A 21226-nucleotide genomic window follows, 5' to 3' on the forward strand; every position below is an offset into this window, starting at 1 on the left:
TCCTAGCACTCTGGGAGGCCGAGGCAAGTGGATCCTCACTAGTTTGAGACCAGCCTGAGCCAGAGTGAGACCCCATTTCTTTTTTTTTTTTGTAGAGACCGAGTCTCACTGTACCGCCCTCAGGTAGAGTGCCGTGGCGTCACACGGCTCATAGCAACCTCTTAACTCTTGGGCTTACGCGATCCTCTTGCCTCAGCCTCCTGAGCAGCTGGGATTACAGGCGCCCGCCACAACGCCGGGCTATTTTTTGGTTGCAGTTTGGCCGGGGCTGGGTTTGAACCCGCCACCCTCGGCATATGGGGCTGGCGCCCTACTCACTGAGCCACAGGCACCGCCCGAGACCCCATTTCTTTAAAAAAAAAAAATAGCTGGGCATTACGGTGGGTGCCTGTAGTCCCAGCTACTCAGGAGGCTGAGGCAAGAGAGCCCAAGAGTTGGAGGTTGCTATGAGCTATGATACCATAGCTCTCTACTGAGGATAGCAAAGTGAGACTCTATCTCAAAAAAAATTTTTTTTTAATAAAAATTAAAACCCCATGATTGCATTAATGTACACAGCTATGATTTAATAAAAAAAAAATTTTTAAAGGAGAAAGAAAAAAAATTCAGGAGTGTGTATTTATACACCAGAGAAACAGTGATGTCAAAATGTGAATGAAGAATACTTTTGTGCTTCCGGGAAAGAGGGAATTGGACTATCTAGAAAAATCACCATGTGGCCGAGGGAATACCTAGGGAATGTGAAGCCGAGCTGCAGACAACCAAACCCTCTGTTCTCCCTCCATCACTGCCTAGTGTCCTCTAATTCCATGAAGTCATCATGGGCACTCAACAAAAGCCAGAGACCAGGTCCCAAGACCATGGTACTTTGAGGCCTCCCCAGGACCCCCTCACCAAGGCCACGTCTGACCCATGCCACTCACCTGCGGAGGAGTGACTGCTGCAGGCTCTTGCATGTGGCCAAGGACTCCCCGGTGAACATGTGGCACACGACGACCTGTAGGCAGCGGGCCATAAAGGCCACAACTGCATCAGGCTGGAGGGTGCCGCTGCGGGAAACCAGGCACAGGCGCTGCAGTGAGGGGCACTGGCTCAGCGCCTGAAAGAACTGGGCGTTGGCACTGAAGTAGGGCTGCTCCAACCTGCAGGAGAGAGGACAGGGGTGAGATTCCACACAGGGACCACTAGGCCATACCACGGGTCCTGGATGTGCTGTGAGTGAGGGCTTCTTGACCTAGAGCCCAGCCCAGCGGATCCCATCCTTGACTACATCACAACCTCCTGGAGCACTGGGTGAGGACTTAGATTCCTGTTTTTTTCCCTGGAGATCCTGATTTGAGGTGGGAGGGGTCCAGCCTGCCACTGTCTCCAAACCTGGGCCATCAGCCTTCTGTGCCCACAGTCTGCCTTATATCTACTATGCTGCCTACTTGGTGTATCTGACTGACCCCCCAGGCACCTACTCTTCCTCAGACCACAGACATGCTGGGGGAAGGGGGTACAGAGAGGAACTCACAAGAAGTCCCTGCCCTCAGGGAGTTCAGTGTGATGGGGAAGACAGATGACAAACAAATCACAAGAGAGGATGGGAACCCAGGAGGCTGGGGTGGAGTGGGGAAGGCACCTCAGCCAGCCAAGAACCCCTTCGGCCACGACAGGAAGGGTGGATGGTGGCTTGGCGCCTGTGGCTCAAGTGGCTAAGGCCCCAGCCACATATACCTGAGCTGGCGGGTTCGAATCCAGCCCGGGCCTGCCAAACAGTGATGGCTGCAACCAGAAAAAAAAAAGAAAGAAAGAAAAGGAAGGGTAGATGGCACTGGACAGCTCTGAGGCCAGGAAGAGGCTAAGTGTGAGCTAAGAATTCAACATGTAGCCTACAGATGACAGGTCTGCAGGTGTGTACCAGATGGCACCTGGTTTCAGGAATATGGATGAGAGCCAGGCCACAGGCAGGGAGGGGATCCCAGGATGCTATGGCTACAAAGAGGCAGAAGAGGGGCGGCGCCTGTGGCTCAGTGAGTAGGGCGCCGGCCCCATATGCCGAGGGTGGCAGGTTCAAACCCAGCCCCGGCCAAACTGCAACAAAAAAAAAAAAAATAGCTGGGCGTTGTGGCGGGCGCCTGTAGTCCCAGCTGCTCAGGAGGCTGAGGCAAGTGAATCGCATAAGCCCAAGAGTTAGAGGTTGCTATGAGCTGTGTGACGCCACGGCACTCTACCCGAGGGCGGTACAGTGAGACTATGTCTCTACAAAAAAAAAAAAAGAGGCAGAAGGGAGAACCCAGGGGAAGGGCAAGATTTAGGAAGGGGAGTAGGGGACATGTTCCAGATCCTTCCTTGGTAGAATGTCTACTGTGACAGAAAGCAAAAGGACAGAGCAGTTTTTGAGGGGTGCAGTGATGGAGGCAGGGACTTGTCACTGCTGAGATCTACAAAGAAATTCACCTGCCAGCTGGGAACACAGTCATGGGAAGTGAGAAACACCTGGGCTATGACAGGGCTTGGGGCACAGTGAGCCTCTCAGAAATAGCAGGGAGCAAAGAGGGCTGAAAGAGAACTCAAGGGACTTCAGGACTGCCAGGAGCACCTGGCATCAGGGAAGGAAAGGTACAAAGTGAAAGCCAGGGCATGGGGAGGCTGGTGTGGGCTGAACTGTGTTCCCCAACAAACTACACAGGAGTCCTAACCCCAGGGTCTTTGCTGATGGAGTAAAGATGTGGTCACACTGTAGTAGGGTGGGCTCTAAACCCAATGACCAGCTCCTTAGAAGTCCAGGTGAAGATGCAAAAACAGAGAGCAGAGTGATGCATTGATAGCCCAGGAGCACCAAGCATTGCTAACAGCCACTAGTGGCTGGGAGGGAGGTTGGGAGGGAGACTGGAATGAACTGCCTAATAACCCTTCAGAAGGAACCAACTCTACTCCCACCTTGAATTTGAACTCCTCACCTCCAGAATCATGAAACAATTTCTGTTGTTTTAAGCAACCCAGTCCGTGGTCAATCATTATGGCAGCCCCAGGACACCAACACAGATGCTGAGCACAAAAGGAGCTGAAGGCGGGTGGCGCCTGTGACTCAAGGAGTAGGGTGCCGGTCCCATATGCCGTAGGTGGCAGGTTCATACCCAGCCCCGGCCAAAAACCACAAAAAAAAAAAAAAAGGAGCTGAAGGCAACAGGCAGAAACTGTTCCAAGCTGTCTCACATGAGGGCCACCAGTCACACAGGCTACTGAACACCCGAAATGCAGCTAGTAAGGCTAGGTTTTACTTTATTTTTAAGCAGAAATGAGATGTTACTGAGGCTAAGATTATAAGGATAATGCAAGTGCTTCTGAGGGTGTAATTTGAAAAACCTGCAGCACCACTGCCCACTACAGCACAGGATGCCACAGGGTGCTGGAGGTGGGAGGGAAGCCTCAGCAAGGCTGCATGGGCCACAGCGCCACAGCCCATGTCACAAACACAGAGCACAAGCCTCGCCCCAGATGCCATGTAATAAATTTTATCCCTGAAGACATGGGACATCCAGACAACCATGGGCAGGGCAGATGCCCCCCATGGATAACAAAGGTCCTCCATGCATATAAGGGTCAATTCATTACAAATTTAACAAGCCAAAAATCCTAAGGAAAATAAAATATCACATAAAGTGTTCCAGCCTTTACCTGCAGATCAAGAAAAATATAGTGAGGATATGCAGCACTCTCATTAATTGCATACTGCTAACAGAATACAAAAAGTACAAAAGCCATCCACATAGGGGAAAAGCTATTATAAAGACACTTGGATTAGCAAAAGTATATACCCTTCAAGTTCACAAGAATATCCCTTCAGCAAAGCAAAACTTGAAATGACTAAACCTTTAACATAGGCACGGTGACTCACACCTAGAATCCCCAGGGTTCTGGGAGGCTCTGGGAGGCCAAGGCAGGAGGATCACTGGAATTTGAGACCAGTCTGGGCTACCTAGCAAGACTCCATCTCTACAAAAAATGCAAAACGGGCCAGGCGCAGTGGCTCACACCTGTAATCCCAGTCCTCTGGGAGGCTAAAGTGGGTGGACTGCCTGAGCTCACAGGTTTGAAACCAGCCTGAGCAAGAGCAAGGCCTCGTCTCTAAAAATAGCTGGGGGTTCTGGCTGGGACCTATACTCCCAGCTACTTGGGAGGCTGAGGCAAGAGGATCGCTTGAACCCAAGAATTTGAGGTTACTGTAGGCTATGACACCATAACACTCTACCAAGGGTGACCAAGTGAGACTGTGTCTCAAAAAAATTAAAAATGGAAAACATTAGGTAGATATGGTGGTGGGCATGCACCTGTAGTCCCAGCTACTGTGGAGGCTGAGGCAGGAAGATCACATGAGCCTAAGAGTTAAGGGGCCGCATTGAGCTATGATTATGCCACTGTACTCCAGCTTGGACAACAGAGAGAGACCAAAAATAATTTTTTTTTAATTTGCTGAGAATCAAGCCCCTGAAGCAGCCACAAGGACTCAAGGGCACTGAGGACCTGCAGTGAGGTAGCACCTGAAACCTGTTTAGCAGGAAGCAATTAAGTCCTACTGTTAGAGCAACTTCAGATTAAAAAATGCAAACTGCAATGAATCCCCAACAATAAAAAAGAAAAAAAAAATGCAAACTGTTTTTTTGTTTTGGTAAACTATGAATGTCGTTATTTTTGTTTGTTTTTTTTTTGAGACAGAGTCTCAAGCTGTCACCCTGGGTAGAGTACCATGGCATCACAGCTCACAGCAACCTCAAACTCTTGGGCTTAAGCAATTCTCTTGCCTCAGCCTCCCAAGTAGCTGGTACTACAGGCACCCACCCCAATGCCTGGCTTTTTTTTTATTGTTTGGCAGGCCCAGGCTGGATTTGAACCTGCCAGCTCCAGTGTATGTGGCTGGTGCCCTAGCCACTGAGCTACAGGCGCCGAGCCTGAAAGTCATTTTAATTTAAAGACGGTGAGGAGTGTTTTCATTAAAATATATCTTAGAGGGCGGCGCCTGTGGCTCAGTGGGTGGGGCACTGGCCCCATATACCTAGGGTGGCGGGTTCGAACCTAGCCATGGCCAAACTGCAACAAAAATATAAAATGAGACTCTATCTCTAAAAAAAAATTTTATATATATATATATATCAGAAACCAAAAAGCAAAAACCTTAAGGCAAGATCCCAAATCACCTAAGCAGCCAGAGGCTCCCAACAGCATGGGGCAAGAACCACAGAGAGGAGAGGCTGCAGTGGACTCCGTCACTAGGTGGCGATGTGGGTCTGTGCCACCCACCCAAGCCTCTCGGGCCTCTGTGGTTGCAAACCAAACCTGCAAAGTGCAGCGCGCCAAGTGCTTGTATATACTTTTTAACGTATGTGTGCCTGCTGTGAGTGTGTGCGTGTGTGTGTGTGTGTGTGTGCGTATGTATACACTTTTTAACCTTTTCTCAAATGGACAGCCACTTCTTCTGCCCTAGAGGAAGTCGCCTGTCACAGGTGTTCAGGACAGGGATGGGCCCATGGGAGAATGTCCTGTCCACTCCTGCCCCCCTCCAGTGGCCTAGTGGGCAGGAGCCACATGTCCAAACCTTCCCCCAGGACCCACAGGCCACCGAGGATGGCAGCAGAGCTGACCTACCATAAGTGCCCAACATCGTCTACAGGTAGGGCAGGGGTGTTATGCACTGTGCCTGGTCTCATTTCAGGGGGGCCATGACCCTTCTTCCTGCCATCCCTCACCCTTCCAAGGAGCAAGGATCTGGCCTTCAAATTCTGCTTCTGGAGGGGGTGGCTGGGTCTCCCTGTGGCTCAGTGGGTACAATAAGGCACTCACATCACAGGCCTCATGAACAATGCCCAGGTGTCTGAGGTGTCTCTGAGACAATGTGCCAGGGTCTGGCTCTGAAATGGCTCTTGCTTCCACCAAGATGCTGCCCTGGTTCTGAGGTCACAGCAGCCCAGGGTGACTCAGGGTAACACTCTCCCCATCCCTGTACCCCAAGGCAGGACATGGGGAGAGAGAAAGCCCACTTCTGCCCAACTAGGAACCCTCTGGCTATAGAGGTGTGCTGCAAATCCCCAAGCCGTGAGGCCTGGACCAGAACAACCTGTCCCTAACCTCCTCTGCACCAGAAGCCAGGCAGGCAGAGCGCTTGGGGTCACAATGGCAGGGATGGCAGTGGCAGCAGTTAGCCAGTTACCTGGGATCCAAGGCTGCCATCTCAGGAACAGCCCACAGAAGTGCAGGGTACCTGGCAGCCCCAGGAGTGGTGTGCCAGCCTCTGACCCCCAAACATCATCCTGCCCACAGGCAGGCAAGCGCCACCTGTTCCTTTCACACCAGCTTCCCTGGGCACCCTTGCCATGGAAGGCAGGAATCCAGAGGAACGGGGCCATTTGGCCACGTTCTAGAAACTGGTGTTTTATTCTGAACAGACAGTACCCAGCTCAGAGCAGACGTGGTTCTCAAGGGCCGCTGGGCACAGGCTTGAGTCTGTGCACAGAGATGCCATTATGAGCCACTGTCAGGTTCTCAGGCTGGCCCACAAAACCTATTTATCACAAGTCCTGTGCATGTACAGCCTCGCTCCTGGGCAAGACACTTAGCCACAGGGACCACGTCACTGATCCTGGAAGCCACATAGTGGCCACCAAATGCTACCACATTTCCCCATTCAATGCCCAGTCACCCTGTAAGACAAGAAACATTCCCGCTACATGTGGACCAGCTATGTTACCCAAGAAAGTTCACTGACACTCTGGGCCCTGTTCTCCTCCTCTGTAAAGTGGGGACAACAGTATCTATGGTCATGAGGTTGTTGGGAACACTGAAGGGATCAAAACCCATAAGTAGGCAGTACCCAAAGCACAGTGGTTACACCACCAGCCACATGCACCAAGGCTGGTGGGTTTGAACTCAGCCCAGGCCTGCTAAACAACAATGACAACTGCAACAAAAAAACAGCAGGACGTTGTGGCAGGTGCCTGCAGTCCCAGTTACTTGGGAGGATGAGGCAAGAGAATTGCTTAAACCCAGGAGTTGGAGGTTGCTGTGAGCTGTGACGCCAAGGCACTCTAACGAGGGCAACATAATAAGACTGTGTCTCAGAAAAAAAAAAATCCATAAGCATGTGAAAGACGTGAAAGCACCTGGCAGACAACACTCGAGTTCAAAGGTACACACAACACTCCTCAATCTTCTAGAACACACCATCCACCCCTCTCCAGCACCTCCTTCATAATTCTCGTTCCTCTTCCTGACCAGTTCTCATCAAGTGTTCTCCCTGGTCCCATCTGTGGGTTCCTCTGGCTCCACAGGCAAAGGCCACCTACAAGCTAAGGATTCCAGAGCACCCTACTGCCTGCGGGGGGAGGGGGGTGCTTAGCCACTCTGGAAGTGTAGCCCGTGGTGTGTACCCCACACCTTCTAGTGCTCTGGCATTTTATACCATGTAAATGCAGGACTTTCTTTTACTTTTGTTGATTTCTGTTTTTACAGGTCCCTATGAAAATTTTGAGACAGTTTATGGTCCATTATTTCACTTCCAGGAAACATAGTTGACAGCGTCCTTTCTGATTCACCCTTGCAAGTTTCAATTTGTTTGGCTTATCGGTGTTGCTGGGAGGGCTTCATTTGTCTCTGTCCATGTGGATTTTACATTTCTGGATTTTTGTGTATCTCGCAACTTTCATCATGACCCAAGTATCGAACACTCCCTGATAACAACTCAGGAGCAGGCTGAGGTTCCATGGGTTGGTGAGAAAACAAAAAGCTGATGGCGAGACCAACAGATGCAGTGAGAGCTCAGTCCAAAGTCCAGTACAGTTGGAGCTCCACGTTCTCATGGGCTTCTTGCACAAGGGAAACATTTCCCAATCAAGAGAAGCAAACATGGGTGGTGCCTGTGGCTCAGTGAGTAGGGTGCTGGCCCCAAATACTGAGGGTGGCAGGTTTGAACCCGGCCCCAGTCAAACTGTAACAACAACAAAAAAATAGCCGGGCGTTGTGGCGGGCACCTGTAGTCCCAGTTACTTGGGAGGCTGAGGCAAGAGAATCACCTAAGCCCAAGAGCTAGAGGTTGCGTGAGGCCATTGCACTCTACTGAGGGCAATAAAGTGAGACTCTGTCTCTAAAAAAAAAAAAGAGAGAAGCACAGAGGGTGACAAGGAGCAGATCTCAGGGGCTCTGGTTCGCTAAATGTACTTTTGTACTTTGTGGTCTACATGCAGCTCCTCACCACACCCTCAGAGAAAACAGGAGGAGATGAGGGAGAAGCCACTAGAGAGAGGCAACCCAGTGAGAAGAGGGGGCTGTGTCGGGTGGCTGAAGAGGAGGATTGAACAGCTTCCACCACCCCACCACCGCGGTTAGAAAGGCTCTGAAAAGGAGGCGGTGAAGGGGACTGACCACTGTGTTAAGAGCCCACACATTCAGCTACACACAGTGATAATGTTTTTCTTTAATCCAAAAAGGGAGCCCAAAATTTACCTCAAATAACTAAAAGGGGGATTGTGAAAAGCTGGCATCCGATATCTCAGAGTAGCCATAGCTGGAATGCCTGGGCTAAAGCTTGGGTGCTGCCCCTCCCACATCTAGGCACTGGCTCAACAGGGAAGGAAAAACAGAAGCTTCACACAATCTGCTCTGCCATTTGGAAGGGCTGGGTTCTGTCCCAGGCTTCTCGCCCCAGCACCAGCGGGAGCCCCATGTGGGAGGCACTCTGCCTGGCAGCAAAGTGCTCCACCACTCCCACTCAGGGCTGGCTGTTTCTCCCTATGCCCAAGCCTTCCAGGAGCATAGGGAGATTTTACAAAGGACACACTTATCTCCACTCTGCACTGTTTGAGGGTCAAGGTCAAGCTCTGAGTAAGATGCAGCTGCTCCTCTGAGCTTCCACAGCCTTGTCTATGAAATAGGGATGCTGGTGGCACCTGGCTCATGGGCCTGGCCCTCAGCAGAGGCATAAAAGTGAACACTAACCACTCTGGGTACAGGCTTCATGTTCCTCTCACTCACCCACACTCCAGTGAGGGACTGGCAGAAAGCAGCTGATTTTCCTAGGCCTCCTCCCTGCCTCTCCCTGTCTCTCCAACCTGAGTTCCTCAGGGTGCTAGGTTGGACACCCTCACTACATTTGGAATAATTTTTCAAGGCCAGATCTATCTGCCAAGATTTCAAACACATCTGAAGTTAAAAATTCTTACCCTTTAAATACTGAGACCTCAGGAGAACATGCTTCCCCCCAAGGTATAATTGTAAATCCATTTCCTCCTTGGTTGTCCAACAAAGGCTCCAGAAATAGCCAGGCATTGTGGCAGTTACTCGGGAGGCTGAGGCAAGAGAATCGTTTAAGCCCAAGAGTTGGAGGTTACTGTGAGCTGTGACACCACAGCACTCTACCGAGAGCGACATAATAAAACTTGTTCTCAAAAAAAAAAAAGGCTCCAGAGGCCGCGGGTTCCACCTCCTTCCACTCCCTCAGACAGGTCCTGCCACCCTACTCTCTGCCCTATCTCCTCCCAAACCTGAGTCAATCCCTCTCTCTCTAACCTATCTCTCCAGTCAACACCATGGTCAAAACCCTGCAGCTCCTCTACTCACCTGCCCACCTCCCCACTCTGTCCTGGACACTCAGAACACACTACCCTTTTGGCATATTTTAAGCTTCTGGGGCTTCTGCACCTGCTGCTCACTATTCCAGAAAGCCTTGATGCTGCATCCCCTGGCTAACTCCTATACAACCTTCAAAAATCACAAAGTTGGAACTCATATCCCAGAGGGGTCTCCAAAAACAAAACTTAAAAAATATATATCACAGAGACAGAACAGTGCACAGATCGTACACTCCAGCCCCAGAAGATGGGGAACTGCCTCAAATCCCCCACTCAAATGACATCTCCTGCTTCACGAGTCTCAGTCCGACCGGGCTAGCTTTGGCGAGGGGACAGAGCCGAATCAGGAGCCGCCGCTGCCATATCAGGAACAAGTGCCAGTTCCAGTCTATCATCCAACACCTAGTCAGACTCGCCTAGCAACCCAGCTGACTGAAGAGGAACAAATTAGGATAGCTCAAAGAATAGGCCTTATCCAGCATCTGCCTAAGGGAGTTTATGACCCTGGAAGAGATGGATCAGAGAAGAAGATCCGGGAGTGTGTGATCTGTATGATGGACTTTGTTTATGGGGACCCAATTCGATTTCTGCCGTGCATGCACATCTATCACCTGGACTGTATAGATGACTGGTTGATGAGATCCTTCACGTGCCCCTCCTGCATGGAGCCAGTTGATGCAGCACTGCTTTCATCCTATGAGACTAATTGAGCCAGGGTCTCTCGTCTGACTTCAAGTGAACCATCATTTTTGGGTGGTTTTGATCTTTTGTCGTTGAGCCCAAAGAGCCAGGGATTAGGAATTAAGATCATGCACAAAAGTTCCCTAAAAATTCCTGGATGGCTGCAGATGTTGGGGGAAAGTATGTGATATTTTAGAAACTTAGTGGGAAAAGTAGGATGGTATTTTTATGTAAAGCCTTGACCCAGTGTTTAAAAATATAATTGTATTTAGATCTTGTTATTGCTCCAGTACATAGGAATTGTGTAAAGTGTTACAGCCGCTGTATATGTTTAAATTGTGTGTGTTGAAGATTAGGAAAAGATAGTGGTTATTTTTCCTAAATGAAATAACTTTTTTCTTCCCTTCACCCAAATTCTTTTCTGAAGTTGCTGGCATTTGGGTCAAGGTTTTATTAAAAGATACATTTTATAACACTGGCACAAAAAAAGTAGTTTTAAGCTTGTTTGCACAGTTCTTTTTTTCCATTGGAAATGGAATTCATTGCCTTAGGTCTTTTTAAATGGTGTATTATTATTGTTGGGGCTGGCTCTATGCTTGAAAACCAGTTTATTTATAACCTGTATAAGTGCTATATTCTGTTTGCAGTTAGGAAATGCAAAATTCAAAGTGATCTCCTAGCTTGTAAGCAAACTGAGATGCACTATCCCTTTTCTATAAAAAATGAGTTAATGTGTCAAGAAATAAATTCTAGTAAAGTGGAAAAATATATATATATATATATATCACAAAGTTAGGTCAGAAAACTATGGGTTCAAATCCTAACTCCCCACTTACCAGCTCTGCTGCATAGGAACAATATATCCATCTCACAGGACTATTATGAGGATTAAATAAGATTACACACAATAGCAGCACTGTATGTATCAATCACTCAAATAACCATAAGAAATAAAGATGACATTAAGCTCAATACCCACTCCCTATACCCCACTAGAGTTCCACCAGATTGCCACATTCCCCAGATCACCCATGAGCCCCATCTTACACACAGGAGACCACGACCCCTGCCTCTGGGCTCCAAGACAGGCCCACATCAGTCCATACCTGAGCTCTACATCAGCAGGCCCACGGCCCCTTGGGCAGACCCAAGAGGGCTACACACTTCCTGTCCGCCAGCCTCCATGGGCTCCAAAGAGCCAACAGAGGCCAAGGAAGTACCCACCAGCCCCTCACCTGAGGTCCTTCAGCCGCTTGCAGTGCTTCAGCATGTCTGAGAGGGCGGGCATGTAGACCACCTTGCCCATCATGCCCAGGTTGGCCAGCGAGAGGGACTGCAGCTGCTGGCACTGCAGGCCAATACTGACCAGCCCAGAGCCTGTCAGGACACTGGGCAACTGGGCCAGTGTGAGGTGCTGCAGGAAGGCCAGTTGGCCAATGGCGGCCACCTCTGAGTCCCCAACATTCTGTGCCCGGCTGCAGGGAGGGAGGGAGTTGCGGATGGCAGGCTCATTGCGCGGCATGGCAGAGGAGAAGTTGGACCCGATCAGTTCAAGGTGTTCCAGAAAAGGCAAGTTCTTCAGCAGAGACCAGAACACAGAGGAAGGCTGGGGGACCATCTGGCCGGAGAAAGGGTTGGGGCAGGACTGCACACCTATGCGCACCTTCTTGCCAAAGCCTCGGGGCACAGCATGCATCACAGGCTGGGCAGGCACACGGTCAGCCCGAGGTGCTGAGTCAGCAACGGAGCAGACAGGCAGAGAGAGGGAGCGCAGGTGGCGCAGCCGGGCCAGGAGCTGGCAGAGGTGCCTGCCCAGGCCCTCGGAACTATGGTGGTGGGCAGCCGAGAGGTTCAGGTGTCGCAGGTTGCAGCAGGACACCACCAGTGTCTCTAGGATGCTGCTGTCAATGTCGTCCTCTGCCTTGCGGAGCAGAGAGTCCGGGGAGAGGCAGTGGACGCAGCCACTGAGGTTCAAGCTGGCCAGGCTTCGGAGGTCCTTGCCACCATTGATGACCCGCTGGATCAGGTGGCCACCAGATAGGGTGCACCGGCTGAAACTGAAGTAAAATGGGTTGTTGAATTTCATGTGCTGAAGGAGGGATGAGCCATTCAGCCAGGACTTAGGTAGCTGCAGGGCATCCAAGGCGACATTGCGGGCCATGGAATCCAAGAGGTTCTTGGTGGCCCCACTCTCAGCGAAGCTTCCAGGGACAGAGATGAGGAAGGCATGAAGGTTCTCAGGTGTGCGGTCGCTGAGCACAGCCAGGTATAGCCTCACCACCTCCTGGTTGATGTAGCCAGGTGCCAGACGGGCATAGAAGACCCGCAGGTTCTGGTAGTGGGGCACGTTGCTCTGACCCACCATGAGCTGTCCCGAGAGGATAGCCCCCTCACGAGTGCGGTCCAGGATCTCGAAGTAGAGCAGCAGCTTCTCGAGGCTGGTGCAGCAGGGCACCACGCCATAGGAGGGTGTGAACAATGTCTGCTTGAGCTCCCGAACTCGGCTCAGGGTGGCCTTGCACTCGCCACTCAGCTGACTGGCATCAAAGCCAGGACTGACATCAATGGCCAGTGAGCGTAGGTGCTGAAGGGATGACAGCATCTTGGAGAGGCGCAGGGAAGTGAGGTGGCAGCCAGAGAGGTTCACCTTCACCAGGCTGCGGCAGCGGACCACATGCTCCACGGTGGAGCCTGACAGCCAGTAGCAACCAGCCAGACTCAGCTGCTGGATGTCCCGACCAATTTCCTTCACCAGTTGCTTCACCTTGTCCTCACTGGCCTGCAGGACAGGACAGGGCAGGGAGAGGAAGGAAAGGAGCTGAAGGCACCTGGGTGCCTCCTTTACCACTCAGCACACATATTCCACACCCCCTCCCCCATAACAGTCAGGGAGCTACAGGGGCACTGCTCCAGCAAGGAGGAAAGCCAGCCCCCACCCCTTCCCACATGTTTAGCTCAAGCCAACAGTCAAGAGCGCTCCCCTATGGGGCAGTGGATGGTGATGCAGCCATAGTAGAAGACTATCAGGTGATTCCACAACAGCCCCATGACAGGACAATGCCACTCCTAGGTACACAACCAAGGGAACTGTGGCTGGGACTCACACAGATATCCGCTCACCCAAGACCCATAATAACCCAATAATGGAAACACCCAAATATCCATTAACACACGAATAAACAAACAAAATCCATACAACGGAGTTAAGTATCATTCAACCACAAAGAAGAGTCAAGTTCTGACACCCGCCACAATATGGACAAACTTCAAACATGACCACACTCAGTGAAAGAATTCAGGCACAAAAGTTCAATGCTACATGATTCCACTGATGTGAAGTGCCTACAACAGGCAAATCCACAGAAACAGATGATAGAATAGAAGCTACCAAGCACCAGGGGAGAGGACAAGGGGAAGTTACTACTTAATGGTTCCAGTTTCAGATGATGGAAATGTTCCAGAGATGGATAGTGGTAACAGTTATATGACAATGTGCAATGTGCTATACAGCCACTGAACTACACACTTAAAAATAATTAAGATGGTAATTTTTTTCAGTCACAATTTTTAAAATGGTTAAAATGACAAATGTTACATCATATATACTTTATCACAACTCAATAAAATAATGTAATATACCAAAAAACATTGAATTGTACACTTTAAATAAATTTGTGAATAGTATGGCATATGAATTATATCTCATAAGCCGTTTTAAAAAAAGAAGAAAAGGTCCCCAGCCCGACCACCCACTAAAGCCTCCTGCAGCCAAAACTACACAGAGGGGCTACCCAAACATGGCTTTGTCTCTCTGACACATGTTGCAGAACTGGAATCAGCCGCTATGAAGCTGTTTTCTCATCCTTACAGATTGCTCATGAATTGAGCTTGGATGAAATACCAGTGAGGGGAGCATAGCAGCCAGTCACCTACAGACGGATGCTGTGGCATCTCCAGCATAGTTTTATCATAAATAATGCTGCATTGAGCATCCATGTACAATACGCCTCAGCACACAGGATTCCTTCTCCAAAGGAAAGATCTAAACCTGGGACTATGCAGTCAAAGGACAGATAAATTTTAAATGCTCCAGATAGGCTTGGCATGTTGATACACACCTGGAGTCCCAGCAACTTGATAGGCTGAAATGGGAGGATCGCTTGAAACCAGGAGTCTGAGATCAGCCTGGGCAACATAGCAACATCCTATCTTTACCCCAACTGTACAATAAACAGAAAAATTAGCCAGGTATGTGCCTGAGGCATGTTCAAGGCTGCAGTAAACAATGGTCAGGGCAGTGCACTCTGGAACTTGGCCTGGGGAACAGAACAAGAACTTCTCTCTCAAACAAAAAAAAAGAAAGAAAAAGAGCTAAAATTATAAAACTTCTAGACATAAGAAAAAATCTTCATGACCTCAGGTTTAACAAAGATTTCCTCAATACAACACAAAAAGCATAAAAAGTCAATAAATTAGACTTCACTAAAAGTTTAATACCTAAGCTTTTCAAAAGACAGTTAAAAAGTGAAACAACAGCCAGACTGGGAAAAATATGGGATATGACAGTCCTAATACATATATCTGACAAAGGACTGGTATCCAAAAATAATAAAGAACCTCTACAACTCAGGAAGAAAAAGACTCAGTAATAAATGGGCAAAAAACTTGAACAGGCACTTCTTTTTTTTGTAGACAGAGTCTCAAGCTATTGCCCTGGGTAGAGTGCTGTGGCATCATAGCTCACAGCAATCTCAAACTCTTGAGCCTAAGCAATTCTCTTGCCTCAGCCCCACAAGTAGCTGGGACCACAGGCACCCGACACACCTGGCCATTTTCTGGTTGTAGCTATCACTGTTGTTTGGCAGGCCCAAGCTGCATTCGAACCTGCCAGCTTCAGTGTATGTGGCTGGTGACCTAGCTGTTGAGCTACAGGGGCCGAGCCATTGGATAGGTACTTCTGACACTAGCCCACATACTTCATGAAAACATGATAGGCCAGGCACAGTGGCTCACACCTATAATCCTAGCCTCTGTGAGGCCGAGGCAGGTAGATTACCTGAGCTCATGGGTTCGAGACCAGCCTGAGCAAAAGCGAGACTCCATCTCTACAAATTGCCAGGCATTGTGGCAGATGCCTATAGTTCCAGCTACTTGGGAGGCTAAAGCAAGAGAATCGCTTGAGCTCAGGAGTTTGAGGTTGCTTTGAGCTATGATGCCACAGCACTCTACCGAGAGTAACAAAGTGAGACTCTGTCTCAAAAAAGAAAAAAGAAAACATGATAGGCAGCATCCTTCATCGCTCAAACCACAAATTAAAACCACAATGAATTACCATGTCACTTATTAGAATGACTAAAATTTGGCCAGGCACAGTGGCTCATGCCTGTAATCCTAGCAGTCCGTGAGGCTGAGATGGGAGAAATGCTTGAGCTCAGAAGTTCAAGACCAGCCTAAACAAGAGACCATGTCTCTACTGTAAGCAGAAAAATTAGCCAGGTGTCATGGCATGCACCTGTAGTCCCAGCTAGTCAAAAGACTGAAGTAGGAGGAGCACTTAAACCCCAGAGTTTGAGGTTGCCGCGAGCTATGATGATGCCACAGCACTCTAGCCTGGGCAACAGAGTAAGAGTGAGACTGTCTCCAAAAAAAAAAAAAAAAAGAATGGATAAAACTTAAAAAATTGACCTGATACCACTGAGTGTTGGCAAGGATGCAGAGCAACTAGAATGCTCACCCCAATGCTGGTGGGGTGGTAAATGGTGTCCTCATACTGTGCCTCTGGAGTCATGTATTTTCAAGAAACTTCCAAACTTACCTGTGACCCAGCAATGCCACTCCTAGATATCTACGCACACATAAGTCTCCTACTTTTGCCATGCCTAAGGCCCTAGGTTTCCCCCAGAATGAGGTCTACATGTACCTACACCCTCCTCCCCAAGTGGGCATGTCACCTACACTACTCTGCCACTTGCTTTTGTCACTTAGTGCATCCTGGAGACTGCTCCACTCAAGATCAAGTGCCACCCCCTTCTTCATCAGCTGCACAGTGCTCCCAGCAGGGTTGTGCCAGTCCTCAAGGACAGACATCAAGGTTAAGTCCAATCTCCTGCCCCCTCACCCACCTCACCTGATAATCCTTCTGCAGCAACACGGTGTGTACGAGGCTCTTGTCGAGGCACAGGGCTGCAAGCTTCCGGCAGGTGCACCGGACATTCAAAATCAGGTCTATGCTGGGGACGTGGCTGAGGATGTGCAGTAGGATCTCATCAGAGAACCCCAGGAGGTGGGTACCACCCGCCATCCCAGCAGGGTGTGTGTCATCATCGTTGGACATGTCCTGAAAATAAGGAGGACACCAAATTCCCACAAGATCCCCAAAGGCAACCATCAGCCTGGCCTCCCCACCTAGAGAGAGAAGCTAAGAAAAGCCCTCACCACAGCCCAGGGGAACGATGATGCTTTTCCTAAAAATCATAACTTTATAGCAAAGAATTCATGAAATTCTTCAAAGACACTTCTTAGATATCAAACCAGGATCTCTTTTCAAAATAAACGATTAAGGCCAGGCACAGTGGCGCACACCAATAATCCCTGCACACTAGGAAGCTAAGGCAGGAAGGTCCCTTGAGCTCAGGACTTGGAAACCAACCTGAACAAGAGCAAAACCTTGTCTACTAAAAATAGAAAAATTAGGCTTGAAAAAAAAAAAAAAGAAAAATTAGGCTTGGCACCTGTGGCTTAAGCGGCTAAGGCGCCAGCCACATACACCTGAGCTGGCGGGTTCGAATCCAGCCCCGGCCCACAAAACAACAATGATGGCTGCAATCAAAAAACAGCTGGGCGGGGCAGCGCCTGTGGCTCAGTCAGTAGGGCGCCAGCCCCATATACCGAGGGTGGTGGGTTCAAACCCAGCCCCGGCCGAACTGCAACCAAAAAATGGCCGGGCGTTGTGGCAGGCGCCTGTAGTCCCAGCTACTCGGGAGGCTGAGGCAAGAGAATCGCTTAAGCCCAGGAGTTGGAGGTTGCTGTGAGCTGTGTGAGGCCACGGCACTCTACCCAGGGCCATAAGGTGAGACTCTGTCTCTACAAAAAAAAAAAAAAAAAACAGCTGGGCTTTGTGGGTGCCTGTAGTCCCAGCTACTTGGGAGGTGGAGGCAGGAGAATCACTTGAGCCCAAGAGTTGGAGGTTGCTGTGAGCTGTGATGCCACAGCACTCTACCCAGGGCAACAGCTTGAGGCTCTGTCTCAAAAAAATTAAAAATAGAAAAATTAGGCATGCGCTATGGCTGGTACCTGCAGTCCCAGCTACTGGGGAAGCTAAGGCAAGATCATTTGAGTCCAAGAGTTTGAGGTTGCCATGAGCTATGATGCCAAAGCACTCTACCTGGAGCAACTGAAGTGAGACTCTGTCTCAAAAAAATAAAATAAAAGAGATTTTTCCTACTAAAGCCTTCCCTCCAGTCAACTCTGGCATGATAATAGACTCAACAATATAATCATTTACCCAGGTTCTCTACCACTGAAAGCTACTATTCCCCAACTCTGACATCAAACTATACTCTTGCAAACCCTTCAGTAGAATTCTACCAAGAAACTCATTAAAAGTCAAGTGCACTTTCCATTCCATTCCCTTTCCTTCCCTTTCCTTCCTTTCAAAAAAAAAAAAGAAAGAAAGTCAAGTGGGCGGTGCCTGTGGCTCAAGGAGTAGGGCGCCAGTCCCATATGCCAGAGGTGGAGGGTTCAAACCTAGCCCTGGCCAAAAACCAAAAAAAAAAAAAAGAAAGTCAAGTGCAGTGGTGCACACCTACAGTTGGAGCTACTTGGGAGCCTGAAGCAGGAGGATCACCAGGAATTCAAGGTCAGCCTGGACAAGATAGCAAGATCCCATTTAAGAAAAAAAAAAAAAAAGGGTTACTGAGGACAATAAAACCATCTTCACCTGACAGGGCTACAGTAACAGCTAAATGAGTTATTGCATATCAAGTCTTTAAAAACATGTAATGAGGGGCAGCACCTGTGCTCAAGCAGTAGGGCGCCGGTCCCATATGCCGGAGGTAGTGGGTTCAAACCCTGCCCTGGCCAAAAAAAAAAAAAAACAGAACATCTGATGAGGCCAGGCACAGTGGCTCATGCCTGTAATCCTAGCACTCTGGGAGGCTAAGGTGGATGGATTGTCTGAGCTCACAGGTTTGAGACCAGCCTGGGCAAAAGTGAAACCCCGTCTCTAAAAATAGCCCTGCCTTGTGGTGGGCACCTGAAGTCCCAGCTACTTGGGAGACTGAGGCAAGAGAATTGCTTGAATCCAGGAGTTTGAGGTTGCTGTGAGCTATGATGCCACAGCACTCTACCGAGGACAACAAAGACTCTGTCTACAAATAAATAAAAACATCTGATGACGGGCGGCGCCTGTGGCTCAAGGAGTAGGGCGCCGGTCCCATATGCCAGAGGTGGTGGGTTCAAACCCAGCCTTGGCCAAAAACCAAAAAAAAAAAAAAAAAATCTGATGACATTAGCTGTTTCAGCATTGTCAATAAGGGTAAGCAAAACTAGAGGAACCACCATTGAGAATAAAACTACATAAGTCCTTATAAAGTAGAAAATCTACTAGAATAAGGTTTTCAAATCTTAAACTCAGAATGAATAACAGGACTCCAAAACTTATCTCCATTTTTGGTATTTCCTGGTTAAGAATTCATGTTGATGATGGCTCGGCACCTGTGGCTCAAGTGGCTAAGGCACCAGCCACATACACCTGAGCTGGCAGGTTTGAATCCAGCCCAGGCCCGCCAAACAACAATGACGGCTGCAACTAAAAAACAGCCAGGCATTGTGGAGGGTGCCTATAGTCCCACCTACTTGGGAGGCTGAGGCAAGAGAATGGCTTGAACCCAGGAGATGGAGGTTGCTATGAGCTGTGATGCCACGGCACTCTACCCAGGGTGGCAGCTTGAGGCTCTGTCTCAAAAAAAAAAAAATTCATGTTGATGTTTCTAATGAGATATCTGTAGATTTCGTTTTGTTTTGTTGTAGATACCTGGCAGGCTACAAGGTGCTCTTCCCTTTTTTTTTTTTTTTTTGGTTTTTGGCAGGGGCTAGGTTTGAAACCGCCACCTCCGGCATATGGGACCAGCGCCCTACTCCTTGAGCCACAGGCGCCACCCCCCCCTTTTTTTTTTTTTTTAAGAGACAGTCTCGGGGCGGTGCCTGTGGCTCAGTTGGTAGGGCGCCAGCCCCATATACCGAGGGCGGCGGGTTCAAACCCGGCCCCGGCTGAACTGCAACCAAAAAATAGCTGGGCGTTGTGGCGGGCACCTGTAGTCCCAGCTACTTGGGAGGCTGAGGCAAGAGAATCGCTTAAGCCCAGGAGTTGGAGGTTGCTGTGAGCTGTGTGATGTCATGGCACTCTACCGAGGGCCATAAAGTGAGACTGTCTCTACAAAAAAAAAGAGACAGACAGTCTCAATTTGTCACCCTTGGTAGAGTGCCATGACAACACAGCTCACAACAACTGTCAACTCCTGGGCTTAGGCAATTCTCTTGCCTCAGCCTCTCCAGTAGCTGGGACTACAGGTGCCCGCCACAACACCCAGCTATTTTTTTGTTGCAGTTTCGCTGGGGCCAGGTTCAAACCCGCCACCCTCAGTATATGGGGCCAGTGCCCTACTCACTGAGCCACAGGTGCCGCCCAAATGCTCTTCCCTAATACATGCTTTGGTCCAAATACTCAATGCCTTTTTGACTCATATAACCAAGAGGGAGAAAGGCTGGACCCACGCTAATGTGAAGCTGAAATCCCCAAACCAAGGACAAAGGAATACAGAAGACTTTACTAAGGGGGTTCATGGGGGAGGAATCCCTATGCCATCCCAGCACTCCTGCCCCGGGCTCCTCCCTGTAAGCACCCAGGAGAGAGCACCCAGAAGCACCCTTTCTCCCTTTTCCAATGACTGTGTCTACAAGACCATGGCCTCCAGTCTGCTGGGTCTTCTATCCTGCTTCCTGTACATATTTGCATAGATGGAAACTCTTTGAGTCTTGGAAAGCCCTGCTGCTGCCATGGCAACCACAGGGTCTGTGGGGGAAGAGCCTGTCTGCATAGTCAACACAGGCATCGGAGGTTTCCTGGGAACACTGACTGTGCAGCCCTTTCACCCTGTGTTGACAGGCTCTCCCACCCTGCCAGGCCCCAGCCAGGCCTCAGACAGGCGTCCTGAGATGCTTCCCTGTTCCATTCTGGGAGCAAAGCATCCTTCATCCTCCAAAGAGAAAGCTACAAGAGAAACCAAAAAACATGACCAGGTCAGAGGGTGTATTTATCACAGGGATCAGAGGTTCGAGCACTTATCTGACAGTACTGGCTCTACCACCAGCTCTTCTTCAGGAGAAGACCGCAGCCGCACAAGCCTTCCCCTCCCCACTGGTCCGTCTTCCTGCTTCACTGTCACAAGGGCAGAAGGCTCCTCCCAGACCCAAGTGTAGGGCTGAGTGGTTGTATTCTGGGTCTGGTGATTTTCCCTTCACATAGTATTTCTCAGAAACAGTCAAGGGGATCACCCAGGCACCTCATAACAATCAGATTCCCAGACAAAGCCTAGACCCGTGGAATCCATCCCCAAAGTTCAGGCTCTTAAACCAGAGACACCCCTTATCAGAACCAAGGACAATTTCTAGCAGAACCAGGGACAACTCCTATCAGGGGAGCCTGGCAAACAGGGCTCTGCAAGGGACCTGGGGCTGCAGAAGGAGTGGCTGTGAAATCACAAGACTGGGTTTGATTCCACTTGAATGGCCCGAGTACCAGGCCTCCCCATCCCTAATTTGTAGATTTATGGAAGTAACAGTGCCATTGAAGAGCTCTCATGTGTAAGAGTGAGACCAAGAGCAAAACGTTATAAAAAATTCCAGCATTGGCTTCGAGCCTGTGGCTCAAGCGGCTAAGGCAC

General features: G+C 49.5%; 1 protein-coding gene and 1 pseudogene across 4 annotated transcripts in view; one reads left to right on the forward strand and one right to left on the reverse strand.

Annotated features, from left to right (window-relative positions):
• The window catches only part of FBXL18 (F-box and leucine rich repeat protein 18), a 63950-nt gene that overhangs the window by 37826 nt on the left and 4898 nt on the right, over positions 1–21226 (reverse strand). Inside the window, exons 1-4 of one of the 3 annotated variants that reach the window (XM_053556829.1) lie at positions 19140–19515; positions 16411–16620; positions 11519–13062; positions 924–1142 (exon numbers count right to left, since the gene is read on the reverse strand). In XM_053556829.1, the coding sequence (XP_053412804.1) occupies positions 924–1142; positions 11519–13062; positions 16411–16617 (1970 nt within the window). In that variant the 5' untranslated portion in view covers positions 16618–16620; positions 19140–19515. Of the gene's footprint in view, positions 1–923; positions 1143–11518; positions 13063–14401; positions 14504–16410; positions 16621–19139; positions 19516–21226 lie in introns of those variants that run through there. The other 2 variants (XM_053556830.1, XM_053556828.1) reach the window with 2 other exon arrangements.
• LOC128562170 (RING finger protein 11-like) overlaps positions 9844–21226 on the forward strand; it is a 293543-nt pseudogene continuing 282160 nt past the window's right edge. The window contains exon 1 of the transcript XR_008373375.1: positions 9844–11040. The product of XR_008373375.1 is annotated as an RING finger protein 11-like (transcript). The remainder of the gene's footprint in view (positions 11041–21226) is intronic.

The sequence above is a fragment of the Nycticebus coucang genome, chromosome 12 (genome assembly GCF_027406575.1).
Source record: "Nycticebus coucang isolate mNycCou1 chromosome 12, mNycCou1.pri, whole genome shotgun sequence".
In the NCBI taxonomy this organism is placed as follows: Eukaryota; Metazoa; Chordata; class Mammalia; order Primates; family Lorisidae; genus Nycticebus; species Nycticebus coucang.